Source organism: Egretta garzetta, unplaced genomic scaffold, assembly GCF_000687185.1.
Source record: "Egretta garzetta isolate BGI_Z169 unplaced genomic scaffold, ASM68718v1 scaffold133, whole genome shotgun sequence".
Taxonomy (NCBI): Eukaryota; Metazoa; Chordata; class Aves; order Pelecaniformes; family Ardeidae; genus Egretta; species Egretta garzetta.
Window position 1 is genome coordinate 3133115 of NW_009259111.1, and position 13809 is coordinate 3146923.

Genomic DNA, 13809 nt, shown 5'->3' on the forward strand with positions numbered 1-13809 from the left:
CACTAGCATTAATTTATATTTATATTTTGAAATGTTAGCTCTTAAGGATATTTCAGCTCACATTTTAGCATGCTCCTATTTTTTTACTGTAACAGGGCAGTTGTTGGAATTGGTTACAGTGAAGAGCAGTAAACATAAAAATTCCTAACTCAGGAGAACGACCTAAATATTTTTAGAAGCTCAAAAAGAACAAATTCTGTTCTGTTTCCATGTTTCTACTGGTCATTTGAAACTATCAACTAGATAGCGAAGTTCATACACGATCAGATTCCACACCACAATCGTGTGCAGTGAGAAAGAGCACAAAGGGTTAACATAACCAGTTTTGTTCTGTGCCTAATGTCATTTTCAAATATGGTGATTCTGGGTGCCTCTTATTTTGGAAAGGAATATAAAAAAAACCAAACCAGTTCCAAATCCAGGTTACTTTTTAAAATACTGGCTTCAGCTGTGCCCACTTGAACTTAGAAACATCTATTTGATGAAAATGCAAAAACTACTGAAATGAGAAATCACACCCACACCCCAAAACAGACTTGTCTCCTTTTCTCCTCTTTTTTTTCCTGTTCTTTTTTCTCTTCCTTTCTGGCATCACATCAGGAAACATGCAGTGGAATAATATCCCACATACTCTTACCAGAGGAAAAGGCACATGCATCTCAAAGGATGCAAGCAGGCAATGCTACCTTGGTACCTTAAAATGGAATATCCAACTGGTGCTCCATCTGTCAGCTGCAAGACAGCAACAGGTAACCAGAGGTAATATTTTATTACTCATATTAAGTTGACTTTATTAAGGAGGGTAACTGTATTGTTTTCCATTTAAAGAAAACAATCAAGAAATGGCAGGCAACCCTAGTGACTTGTTCAGCTTAGAAATACATTTTTGTGACTCCTAGAAAGATCCTGGTTCATATTTTAATAATGGAAATCCTCTACAGTAATGGATATCCTCTACAGTAAGAGATGTAGAGGAGCTACAAAAAGCAGTACAGATGAGAAACTTGAGCCAGTTTGAAACCAGCGAATGCCAATGGCCACAACTGCCACCGACTTGTAAACAATGTAATTACAAACAAAATTTCCACTGAAACCTCTAATCTTTTTTTTATTTATCAGATATTCATAAAATGCTCACATAATTTCAGATACTGTGGTATGTAACAGACAAAACTAGAGGCCTTTTATGCTTTAAACAGATTTTATCCTGGTATAACCCCATTAGTGGCCTAATTTTATGTGAGCTACATAGTATGAACTGACACAGTTTGTATCTAAGAATTTTCTAACCTGTGTTCATCCTCTTAACAAAGATCCTTCACAATTTGTGTTCCATCACTTATTTAAAACATCACTATAGGCTATTCTTCACATTCATGTGGCAATGCCTACCCATTTTCCATTTATTTGGAAATACCTACCCATTTTTACCAAGTTCTCCTACCCATTTTTTAAACAAAGCCAACAAGGGAAGTGGAAAAATCATTTTATATAATGATAGTAGAAGTATAACACTTATTATATTCTGATGCCTTGATGAACGACTCCTTCAGTAGGAAAAATCCTGTAAAGTTTTCATTTCTCAGCACACACATATCCACATTTCTAACAAAGGTAAAACTTCTAGAGAATAAATTTGAGCTTTCCTTGAAGAAGAACTCTCATGTTAAGGTCTAAATGTCTAACGAAGATAGCAAAATTTAGATATTTTTCATCACATAAAATTATTCCACTCTAGATTCTAAGTAAGAATCCCCAGCAGCACCCATCTAGTATCATTATGTACTGGCAAAAATGGTTTTGTTTGCACTCACATAAAAGGGAAAGAAAAGCACGTTGCTTATTAATGTCTACTGAATTGTTTAAGAGGATTTTTAAGATACAAGTTAAAAGAATTTCATAATTTCAATTTCTCCTTTTCATTTAATAGTAGACATTCATTAGGACCCACACACTGTAATAAATTATAATAATTTCAAACAAGAATTAAATTACTAGGTACCTAGTGAAAGAGCCATTTTTTCTTAGGTACCCTGTAATCTAACTGTCAGATTTAAAATCTATTCCCAATCAACTCTTCACAACATTCACATTTATTCATCTATGCTAAATTAATAAAAGGTGTGAATAATACTGACAAAATTGATCATTATTGTTCATGTAGATTTAGAAAATTATAAGGTAATCTAAAATATAAAAGGAATTGAGGGAAACTATTACGGTTCTTATAAATAAATTCATCCTTTGCTATATTTTTTTTAAATCAGGAAAAATCTTCAACAAGAATTTATTTAGATTGACTAGCAAAACTATTTAATAAATTGAACATTTCCAGATAGAACTACTTTTTCATTTTAAAAACTATTGGAAGTTGATGATGACTCTAATGCAACATGAGAGTTCACTCAAAATCTTAAAAAGTAATGCTGAAATACCAAAAATGCTACTCAGTGTCAGACCGAATACAAATTTTTTGTAGGTTGAGCCTAGGATATGCTAAGCACCTTCCCTGAGGTCCTGAGTGAGCTCAGGTAACACAGAAGTAAATGGGAATGGAGGTCACTCAGAATCTCTTGGAATCCAGATCTGACCGAGTACAGCAACTCTGAAAAACAGGGCGAGCATCCCTCCCCTTTATCTGTGTAAACAGATGTAAAAGGGGACAGCATTCTCCAAGGAATTAAAGGCATTACACAATCATCTTTCCTTATATACAGACTTATCAGCAACCAGAAGTAAACACTGGATATTATTACAGCTCCACATAAAACCAAAAACAATGTCTATATTAGACCATCCTGTCCTTTGCACATTTGCAGTAATTCCTACCATCTAACCTCACTGACCCTCTCCCCCCTAACGGGGATCCCTGCAGATAAAGTAAAGCATGTCAACATCTGTTCCCATTCACACCGATTTTAATTTACAAAAAGAGCTTTGCTATTTTCAGAACAGGCTCCAGAGCACAATGACAGATTTAAGGCCTTTAATGGGGTTGCGTTTTGAGTGTGTCAGCGTTTCATACTCACCAGGACTTGATTCTAAGGGTCTGCACGAAAGGAAGCTGTGGGGGGTTAGGGAGCCACAGCAAGGGTGTTCTCCTCACTACTGCGCTATTTACCTATAAACCAGCTGACAAAGTTTTAATGTCCTTAACAAACCTCTGCGTTTGCTGCTTTGACCAGAAATCAGAGATCCAGAGCATTGGTGATACGATTCCTTTTCTCCCCATTTTCATTCTGTGCATTCTACCAGCACACACCTTTCCAAAACTCAGGATGTATTTCTGGGGGTACGTTTTTCCAAACTGCTTTCTCATGGCATAGCTTTGCTCTTACTGACTTTTGAACCCACTGATTTTTGTGAAAGCAAAGCTAGGCCAAATCTCTGTGTGTTTTCTGGAGTTTGGTTTGGGGTTGGTTTTGTTGTGTTTTTTTTTTTAAGAACACAGCCTTTGGTCTCTCCTGCTCTGCATATTACAAAATTCACAATAACTAACCACCATTTTTCTAAAGTTCTTTTAACTGGAATTTATTTATAGATTACCCTTGTAAATCTAAAGAACTTACTCATCATCCTGGAAAGTTGCAGAGCACGCAGACTGTGAAGATCACAGTTGTACAAAAACAATTCACAGAGTTTCAGGGAGTTCACAGTGACTCAAAATAAATTTTTCCATCTCCTCAAGAGGGTTTAGTTGGTTGTTGGTTTGGTTTTTTTTAAGATATACAAGATGAAGAACAACTTGGAGAAACAATGCACAAGTTGTGTTGTAATCACATAACAGCTAAGACATGAGCAGCTGAGCAGAAGGAAGATGGGCAGTGGAATGCCATACAGCAATCAGCACTGTTGACTAATCAGAATTTGAGACACTAGAAGGTAATAAGGGTATTATAAAGAATGGCTTATTGAAGGAGCAGCTGTTTATGTGTAGCTCACTGTTTAAATGAGTTCCACTAGATTGCCATGGTATGTTTTGGTAAAAAAGTTTTACTCAGGAAAAAAAAAAAGATACTATATCAGGAAGAGCAAGCACGAGGGAGCAAATATCTGGGTATCATGATCATGGACACAAGTACATTAATAGAAGCAGTTATCTAGGTACTGGGGAACTCTAAAAAATGACATAAATTCAGTGCCCCTGGAAGTTACAAAAGAATATTCATTACTTAGGCAAAGCTGAAATGTCATCTTTGTTAGCCTCCACCACCGGGCGTTGTTGCCATGGGCACAAGAGCTGAGGTGGTTATGAAGGGTAATAGACAAAGAGGAAAAGACCAAGGGAAAGTATAACTAAAACCAACTACAGAACCATTTTAAGACATTTATATTCGCACCAGCAGCCAATAAACACAATAAATAAACTCAACCTAATCTACAAAACAAGCCAATTTTAATACCCCTCCACATAATAAAATCACGCTATGATCTCAACTAGGAAAATCTAATTAAATAATGTAAAAAGACCAAAAATAGAAATAATATTCCAAATCGCACTAGTGAAAGCCACAACTCACCGCAATTCTCAGACAATAATCGTGTTGTTCAAATCTACGTGCCATAGGGTTGTTCAACAGTTTTTTGTTTGCCTGTTTGTTTTCAGAAACCAACTTACAGTTTTGTTTTTATAACTATCTTTGAAGTGTTGGGAGCGGGAAGGAGACTGCCTAATAGTAGTGGAAATTTATCATAATCCGTTATTTAAAATATTCTACTTTGGACAGCAAGGGCATGGTAATATTTAAAAGCAGTCAGCAAGCAGTGGAAACTCTCGTATCTTTTGTAACAGTTCACATGTCAAACTGGCAAAGTGCCCACAGTGTACGGCAGAAAAATCTATTTAATGTCTGCCCCACAAGGCGACATGAGGCTTGATTGGCAGAAAGCAGAGAGTGGCTTTTGATCATGTGTCCTAACAAGCAGTTCCAGCTCCTGTCTCTTCGGCTGAGCGGCTCCACATTACCTATTCAAACAGAAGTGACAGGCCACTGCACTACTCTTTGGCTCTAGTCTCACGCAGTGGGAGCTATGCTGGAGACAGAGCCACTGATTAAATATATCACTTTTTCAAGACAAGCAGGTTGTCTGAATCAAAGTTGGACAGAATAGACTCAACATTATTAAAAGAGGATATAAAACTGGAGTTGAGTGATGTTAGGCCAGTTTGTACAGCCTCAGGGATTCACAGACTGACAAGGGGAATAAGGAACAGCAGAACTCATAAAGCAGGGTCAGAAATTAGCTGTGACACCTTGGCCATTTTCCCATCACTTCAGGGCCACTGTGTTTCAAGTCCTGGAGTCTCTTTTTGGCCTTTTTTTAATGATTTTGTGTGCAGGGAGGGGGAGGGGGGACATAAAAATCGTTAACTGCTGAAAGTTGCAAATTGCAGTTTTACAATAAAAGATAAAATATTAGCCACATTTTGCCACTTAATATACAGTGTTTTCTAATTAGATTGTGGCTTTTTCCTTGTATTCTCATCAGCCAAATTATTGTCATCAAATAATTTGTTGATACAGCACTAGCTACTCTTGCTCTAAGGAATAACTGAAAGCTGGGGAAAATGAATAGCGATGCTTATTACATTGTCTTGTTCGTTCATTAACAAATAGGTTTGATCTTTGCAGTTGTATGTCTGGCCACTGTCCGTTGTGTTATCTGATACACAGACACAGAAAGGCAACAGACACGATACATTGTCTTGTCATTATATAGGACAGAAACAACAGATACACTGAAACTTGGAGGAACCAATGCTCCAACTAAATGTTTAATTACAAGTATAAGCAATAAAGCTGCAACAACCACTTTTCAACAGCTAAACACACAAACAGTCCACAGAGGAAACAGAAACTGAAGTAAAGGAAGCTTATTTTACTTAGTGATGCATGTGCATGCCAGATCTATAAAACTACTTCTGAGCTATTCAAAGTTCTGTTAAAAAATGTTGAAATTATGACACAAAATCTAGACAGTTATTTCAGAACTACTCCTGCAGCAATTCCATTTAAATTAATAGAGTCACCTCAGGAATAAACTTGGTTCAATATTTATTTTTCACTACGGCAAGTTCTTCTGACATTTTAACAAACCTCTGCCCGATGTGTTAGTTTTTGTTTCACTGTAAATATTTAAAGGTAATCTGCTTGTTACATATTTAAGATACGATAAGGACTGCTAAGACCTACACCGAGAACCAGAGCTGTTTTAAACATTGAAAATGCAGTTAAATTTGAGGATAGAATAGAAAGAGCCGAATCCTCTCCTCATGCCTATCCCCTAACACATAGAGCACAGCACAAATGCAAACAGAATTCAGTATTAAGGTGGTGTCAGACTAACAAGAAATTCACTGCAGGGCTCGCACTGTTTTTGGTGCCACTGCAGGCTCTCTAGACTGTGTTCAGTTCCTCCAGATGGGTGAAAGAGCCTGCTTGCTTCAACATTTTCAAACAAATAAAAGACAGAAGAGTATTCAAGATGGGGTTTTTTAGGTTCAGTAAAGATCATGATTCACCGTAGAAGGTGATGTCACATCAAGTTCTTTAAGAAATGTGAGCAGGCAGTGGGGCATTATACCTTCATGTCAAAATATGGCAAATGGTTATGCAAAGCATTAAGTAAAACAGTTAACAAAAAGGAAGATGAAAATAAACAGGCATTCATACATAGGGCACTGTGCCCAGGAACTCTGGGCACCTATGTAAGTAAAACTAAAAATATATTATGATTAATAAAAGAAAACAGCTATTAGATACATTCCAAAATGCTAGGCTGTAGAACAAGACATTTTGGCACGGCTTTACTGTTTGACAGCCCAAGTTAAAGACCGACCCAAGGCTGCAGCAGAATGGGTGCTGCTAGTCAGGACAGAGCAAGGCTAACAGGAGCTATCTGCAGATATTTGGGCAGTACTTACCCTCACGGCTGTATTTAACAAGGGCTACTGCACTCTTTTTTCATTAATATCAAAATCTGAACTCTACAGAACCACAACCCCCCTTCTTTATGTCATTACACTAATAAAGAATAGGGAGGATTTTGACACATTAACAACTATTATCTCTTGCTTCATTTTGGAAATCAACATGCCAATGAGTAAATAAGGAAGAATCCTGGCTACAAATGGGAATTGGAAGGATTCATCACAATGCAAGATTTATGAAGTTCAGAACACTGAATTACATTTTATTCCTGGTTTTTGCTTTGCACTCATCAGCCACGCACTGGGAAGTGAGAGCACACAGGCCAGGCTAAAACAGATGGACTCAGATAGGGCTTGAGTGTACTACTGTTGAATTTAATGAAAAAGCCCTTCCTGGCTTTAAAGGTACCAGATCAGTCCTACAGTGCAGAACTAGAGGTCTTAAAATAAACCATATTTAAAACCACACCTGGGTCACTGTGTCCAGTTCTGCGCTCCCCAGTACAAGAAAGACATAGGCATACTGGAGAGAGTCCAGCAATGGGCCACAAGACAAGCAACGGAGCATCTCTCATATGAAGAGCGGCTGAGAGAACCATAAGCATTGAGCCTGGAAAAGAGAAGGCTCCAAGGGACAATATATAAGTATCTGATGGCAGGAGTAAAGAAGACAGGTCCACATTCTTCTCAGTGGTGCCCAGTGACAGCCCCAGAGGCAAAGGGCACAAATGGAAATACAGAAAATTCCCTTGAAACATAAGAAAAACCTTGTTTATTGAAGGATGACACTGACCAGGTCGTAGCGTTTCCATCCTTGGAGACACTCAAAAACTGGTGGGACACAGCCCTGAGCAACCTGTTCTAGGTGACCTGCTCTGAGCAGGGGGGTTGGACCGGATGATTGCAAGTGTTGCCTTCCCACCTCAGCCACTCTATGATTCCCCAGCTCTATGAAACCAACAGCAAACTGACTGCAGTGGATAGATTGTCACTGAAATAAAGACAGTAAGGCTCTTTCACATATCAGCTGATATACTGGAAAGAAGAAAGCTACTTTTAATGATTATATCCTAAATTTTATGACGCTGAACTGAGCAGCTCTTTGTGAAAAAGGATAAATTCAAAATCCACTTTACTCTCTCATACTATAAAACACTCTAAGAGATTTCAAAAATTTTTAAGCTCAGATTCTTCCCATTACGAATTTCAGGGAAAATAAAAATGTCTAAAAAATACGTAAATAAAGTAGTATTTTAAAGGTAAAAAAAATGGACTACTTTTTTTTCATAATTCTTACTTGTATTTAATCATACACAAAAGTAACAGTGATGTTGAATGGATTTAGTCTCCTTAGGATAATATTTGTTTGGGATTAATTAGCACGACTGAAGACCGTTGTTTGTTGTTTCCACTGTTGTTTCCACTGGAGGCAGGTTTCCCTCATGAAAGAAGTGGCTTTTTGGAGGTTCAGACTAAATCACAGAGGTGAGAGTAGCTGCTGTCTCCATTAGATTAACAAGACAGCCTGAGCATGTAGCTGCCTCCTGCAGCCGGGCAGCGAATGCCTCCATCTCTCTTGTGGCAACCAAATAAAATTGTCAAAATTATTTTTAAGTAATGATAAGGTATCTAAACCAAATACTGTATAGAAAAATAAGGAATATATCAGCATTTAAAATGTACATGCTGCTGAGCATTTTTACTGTCATTTCTTTAAGAAAAGCAGATCTAATTAGCTGTATCTCTAAAGTGTGTACCTAGCATTTTTATTATGTATTATAACATTTTGCTTAGAGTTGACATTTTTATTCTGACAAGCACTGTCTGGAGAGCTCTCAATAAATAATACATTTATAATTTTCAGTAAATAAACACTGGACACAAATCGTTATCCTTACTTACAACTGCCCCTCTCTAATAGTGCTTTTACAAGTAAGGTGACTATTCAGTCTAATGCAATACTCTCAGTGCTGGAAAGATATTTTCATTCATTACCCCAGTCACAAGCACTTAAAGCACTTTTAGGCCCTGTTGCAAAACAGCAGGAACGGCAAAGCAAGTAAGAGCAACTAAAACTAAAGTTCATCACCAAAGAAATCTGAGGTTATTTACCCTACAGAACTTGGAAAATACAGTGGCACACAAAATCAGCCACATTCAAGCCCTAACTTTCCCTCATATTTTTATATTTACATCAGCAATTTGAGGAAGGGAAGTATCACAGTCCAGTCCCTGCTATTAACCTGATGACTACAAAATGTATTTCAATTCCCATTTTAATGCATGATCTGATCATAACATTGTTTGTGTCACAGTACATCAGAAACCAATGAAGTTTGAATTTATTTTTCTGCTGCCAAGATCACACAAATGAAGCAACTCTCCATATTTTTATGAGCTATTTACTCACTTACATTCTTTGCCACAGAGCCCAATGTCAGTTGTACCCATTCATACTGAACTTGTGTTTCTTACTGCCCTAAGGAAAAAGCTGGCTTCTTAGATATGCTTTTTTAATAATGCTTTCATAATACTAATAACATACAAATAGCGTAAAGATAGCAGATCTTATACCATGTCTAAAAAGGAGACAAAAATGTAGAGGAACATAGTGCAGAAAATTATATAAAACGGAAGCATGGAGACAATTTATCACATGGTAAAAATTAAATTAAATTAAATTGTATCCAGCAGTAGATAATGTCATAATTGAGAAGTACAGTGGGATTAAAGAAAAATATGAGATGACCCCTGAATGTAAGACATTGGAAAACACAGCCACTAGGGAGGAACCGCTTGAAATGGTCAGTAGATGCTGGCATTGAGAAGATTTCAGCCTGTTTCAGTTTAATCTGTCCCTGTCTACAGCTCAAGCTACAGCTCAAGTTCAGAGACAATGAGGAAAGGCTGAAAGCCCATTTGTTCCAGTGAAAAGGATTTTACTCATCTCGAATATTCAGGGCTGAATAAAGACATTTCCTCAATGTAACATGGGCATCTCAAAATGGTGATAGTAAACATCTACCCAAAAATACTTTAAGGAGTTATCATAGCTAGAAGGGATGTACCAATCTTCAGAATTAACACCTGAATTTCAGACTCTCTGCATCAGGATTCGAGCTATGATCAATTCTGTTTATTAGCAAAAGCAACAATTTTGTAGAGGTGCAGAGGTACAAAGCTTCAAGGAGAAAACAACCTGCATTCAGAAACAGAACCTCCAGAAAAGTTGAAGCTCCATAAAATGCTCCAAAAAAACCATCCTACATCTAGGTAACTGCCTGATAGTAACCAAGGTGTATTTTCACCTGGCAGGTCCTCATGTGACCATTTCCGTTCAACTTCCAGCAGATCCTATTATGAAAAATGCTACCATCACACTCACCACATTCTGTTGATAATCCTGAATTAGAGCTAAGAACTGAAGGGTCATGAAAACCTATTAGCAAAAAAGACTGTCTCCATAATCTGTTGACTTATTCATATAGATCTCATTCTTCATGATTCCTTTGCAAAAGCCTGTACTCTTCCCCATTTCTCTGCCATGAACAAATTTCAGGACAAAGAAAACTGAAGTGAAACTTTCAAATGTAGCATGAGACATACTGACAAATGCTGAAGAATTACTGGACTGTAATCCACACAGAACCTTTGAATAATGAATAGATGCTCAAATGCTACAACACTGGGCAAGATCATAGCATAGACAGGCAGATAATAAATGCAAAGGCGGAAACATGACATGTGCCAGTTTCTTCAATAAAAATTGTGAAATAGCATTTAATCACAAAACAATACTCTAGAAGATTTAAAGGATATAAGACAGGAAATAATCAAAAATGCATAAATCCTCATGTACCTAGAAGGATAAATCAAAATATGAGACAAAATATAATTGACCAGATACAGTATGGTTACACAGGCTGGGTCTGCCTTTGCAAAAAAAAAAAAAATATTTACCTAAACATATGTTGCTTTCTAAATGTCATTAAAACAAGTTCATTAAAGTTATTTCTGCTTCAGACAAGAATGAATCTTTGATAGAAAAATAAAGTACACCAGATAGAAAGAAACTAGGCTACATCTTCTTTTAGTTACCAGGAAAATAAATCTAGAAACCATTTCCTTTGTGGTAATGTTCCTAAAAAGTCTTATATTATTTTAATTTATTAAGACATAGGAATTCACTGTACACGTCAACAAATGAATTCCTAGAAATTTTATGATCTGCAAAACTTGTCTAAATAGAATAATATATTTTTCTAAAATAGCAACACAAATTGCAAGAAAAAGGAGTGACCAACGTGATTTTACCAAGATCATCAGATGAAAAAGAAAAAAAAAAGACAGTGAGTTGCATTAAATTATATGGTAAAGAGGTAAGTAATTCAAGAAGGTTTAGGAAAAATGTGCCTCATATCTCTCCTCTAACTTGATCTGAGTTGTCTTTTGAGTGGACTTTGCAGCTTTTGTGTTTTTATTTTGAAAGCATGTTTGGAGTGTAGCAGAAAAATTCCTCAGCCTAGTTGCTACCATATAAGGTTTCTAAGAAAAAGCAAGTGAAAGGTATGTATTAAATTAACTATACACATAACTGATTCTGAATTTGCTTACCAAAAAATATTTTTAAGAAGAAGAGAAGGGAAACATGATGAGGGTGGTACCTAGCAGATGTGGCAAGGTTTTTCAAAGATGATGAAATGATTTTGAAGAAGGTGGGGTTTTTCACATCCAAAGAGCTTGTTTCTAGCTGAGAGGAACCTGTTACCATTTATGAATTCCATAGGTGTCACAGAAAAGAGAACAGTAGTATTAATTCATTTTTTAACAATTAGTTTAGATTATCCTAATACTAAATTCCCAGTAACACTTTTAAAGCCTTGAAACAAAACAAAATATCTGTAGTCATCAAGAGAACTGAAGAATAAAGAACAGGGGTCTGTAAACGCCAGGTGTATTAGGACAACCAGGGATCATGCCTTCATCAGTGGAAAGCGTGGGTATAGAGCACACCACAAGACAGATAATTTGAATTAGATCTCAGCAAAAATTCTGAAAAACATTCAGAAACATTCATTGACCACAGCTGGTCAATCGTTCAATTGTAGACCTGATCCACAAAAGACAACTCCTGACAGGTAGTGTCCTCAAAGGCTGTTCTTAAAGCTATACCAGAAAACAAGTGTATATGCCTGAACTCTTTCTGTTCTCAGCTGTGGGAGGCTTAAAATGAAGAATACAAAGCTGAAACTCTTCATTCATTTAATACAATATAGCACACACAGGCTCCATTAAAAAAAAAAAAAAGACCACAAACAAAAACCAAACTAACGACAGCAACAAAACTTCCGTAAAATTACAACCAAAATGGTTTACCAGTGTCCAGTTACAAAACACAGTATCTGAAAGTTTAAGTTTCTTTATTTCCCAGTGAATTCAATAGGAAAAACGTACATATTTGTGTATGCAATACTTGAGTATGTCATCCTTACTGGCATGATAGAAAATTTTATAGGGGAAGTGTTAATCTATTTTAAGGCGATATAAAAGAAAACTTTCAATTATTATTAACTAATGAAGCTGAATAAAAAAAGAAAAGAAAAAAAATCACAAAATCAGAAAAGCCACCACTACCAAGTAGTGTAGTAAAATTTCTCTATTGCATATGAAATGAATAATACATGTGAATCCTTAATTTTTAATTTAGATATCTTTAGACATGTTATGTATCAGTATGACTTACATATATCCACCCATAGAGAGAGAGTACAAACAGGTGCACATGACAGAGAATAGATGGAAATTTATGAATATACTACTCTTTATATAGATGTTCATTATTCCAACATGCATACATTAAAATCTTTGATCTCTGAATGTTCAACTATGGTCTTCAAGGAGGAAACAAGAATGGGAAGCAGTTTATAAAAAGCTTGTGCTAGAATTCTGAACTGAGCTTGGTTGAAAAATGATACTGTATACATCGCTCAGAATCAAGGTCAAAAGTGAATTAGGAATCCAGGCCCTGAGTAATGAGGGCTTAGCACTTAGCAGAAATGACATGCCCAGTTTCCAGCTCAGAAGTGCCAGCTGACCTGCCAACCTAGCATTCCAGATCTGAAAGGGGGAAATCTGCTCTCCTAGCTACAGACAAGATGTGTACTACTAATTATTGCTCATACAGGCTTATGATGAAGTACAGTAGGATAGTTGTCTGGAGGCCAATTCTCAGCCTAGAATTCAGGCAGCCCAGGTGATGTAAATCTGTCTCACAAACGTAATATAAGCAATACTCTGAAAGAAAAGTCTCTTACAGAAGGGGGATAGAAAGGGAAAGAAGCAGTCTGACCATGCTATCTAACATAAACTCTTTCTTTGAGCTGTAAAGAGATTTAATACTTGACTGTACTGGAGGATACTTCCAAAGAAAAAAAGCCAGTAAAACAATCTTTCTGCTCATAGAAAAACTAAGATGATGAATATACTGAAGTTATCCAAGAGGCCCTAGAGTCTAGTGTTGTTGATTAAATTAGACACCTGTTCATTTCTGACCTCTTCTGTCTTATGAGAACACATGTCAGCGAAGTCTTTACATACTCAAATTAACGCTAAATATTTGTAGCATTCTTTTTTTTCCCCCCCAGTTACAATTTTCTCATCAATTTTCTCATTTTCAAATCATTACAAATTAAGACAAAAAATGTTGTTTATCTTATGATGTTAGTAATCTTTGTTCAAACTACAAATAATGTTAAAAACGTACCTAAGGTATATTCAGTCCTGTATGAGGTGCTCATGTTCCCAGTATTATACAGAAGACATGACACTGGCTGAAGCACTATTATTAAAGAGAGATTAAAACAGCTGTACATTATGCT

The 13809-nt window shown here is 36.4% G+C and overlaps 1 protein-coding gene across 10 annotated transcripts in view; it reads right to left on the minus strand.

Moving 5' to 3' along the window:
* SOX6 (SRY-box transcription factor 6) overlaps positions 1 to 13809 on the minus strand; it is a 337876-nt gene that overhangs the window by 199005 nt on the left and 125062 nt on the right. For 7 of the 10 annotated variants that reach the window (XM_035890952.1, XM_035890951.1, XM_035890947.1 and 4 more), the window contains one exon: positions 13695 to 13769. The exons of the other annotated variants lie outside the window; for them this stretch is intronic. In XM_035890952.1, coding sequence (XP_035746845.1) covers positions 13695 to 13769 — 75 coding nt within the window. The remainder of the gene's footprint in view (positions 1 to 13694; positions 13770 to 13809) is intronic. 10 annotated transcript variants of the gene reach the window in all.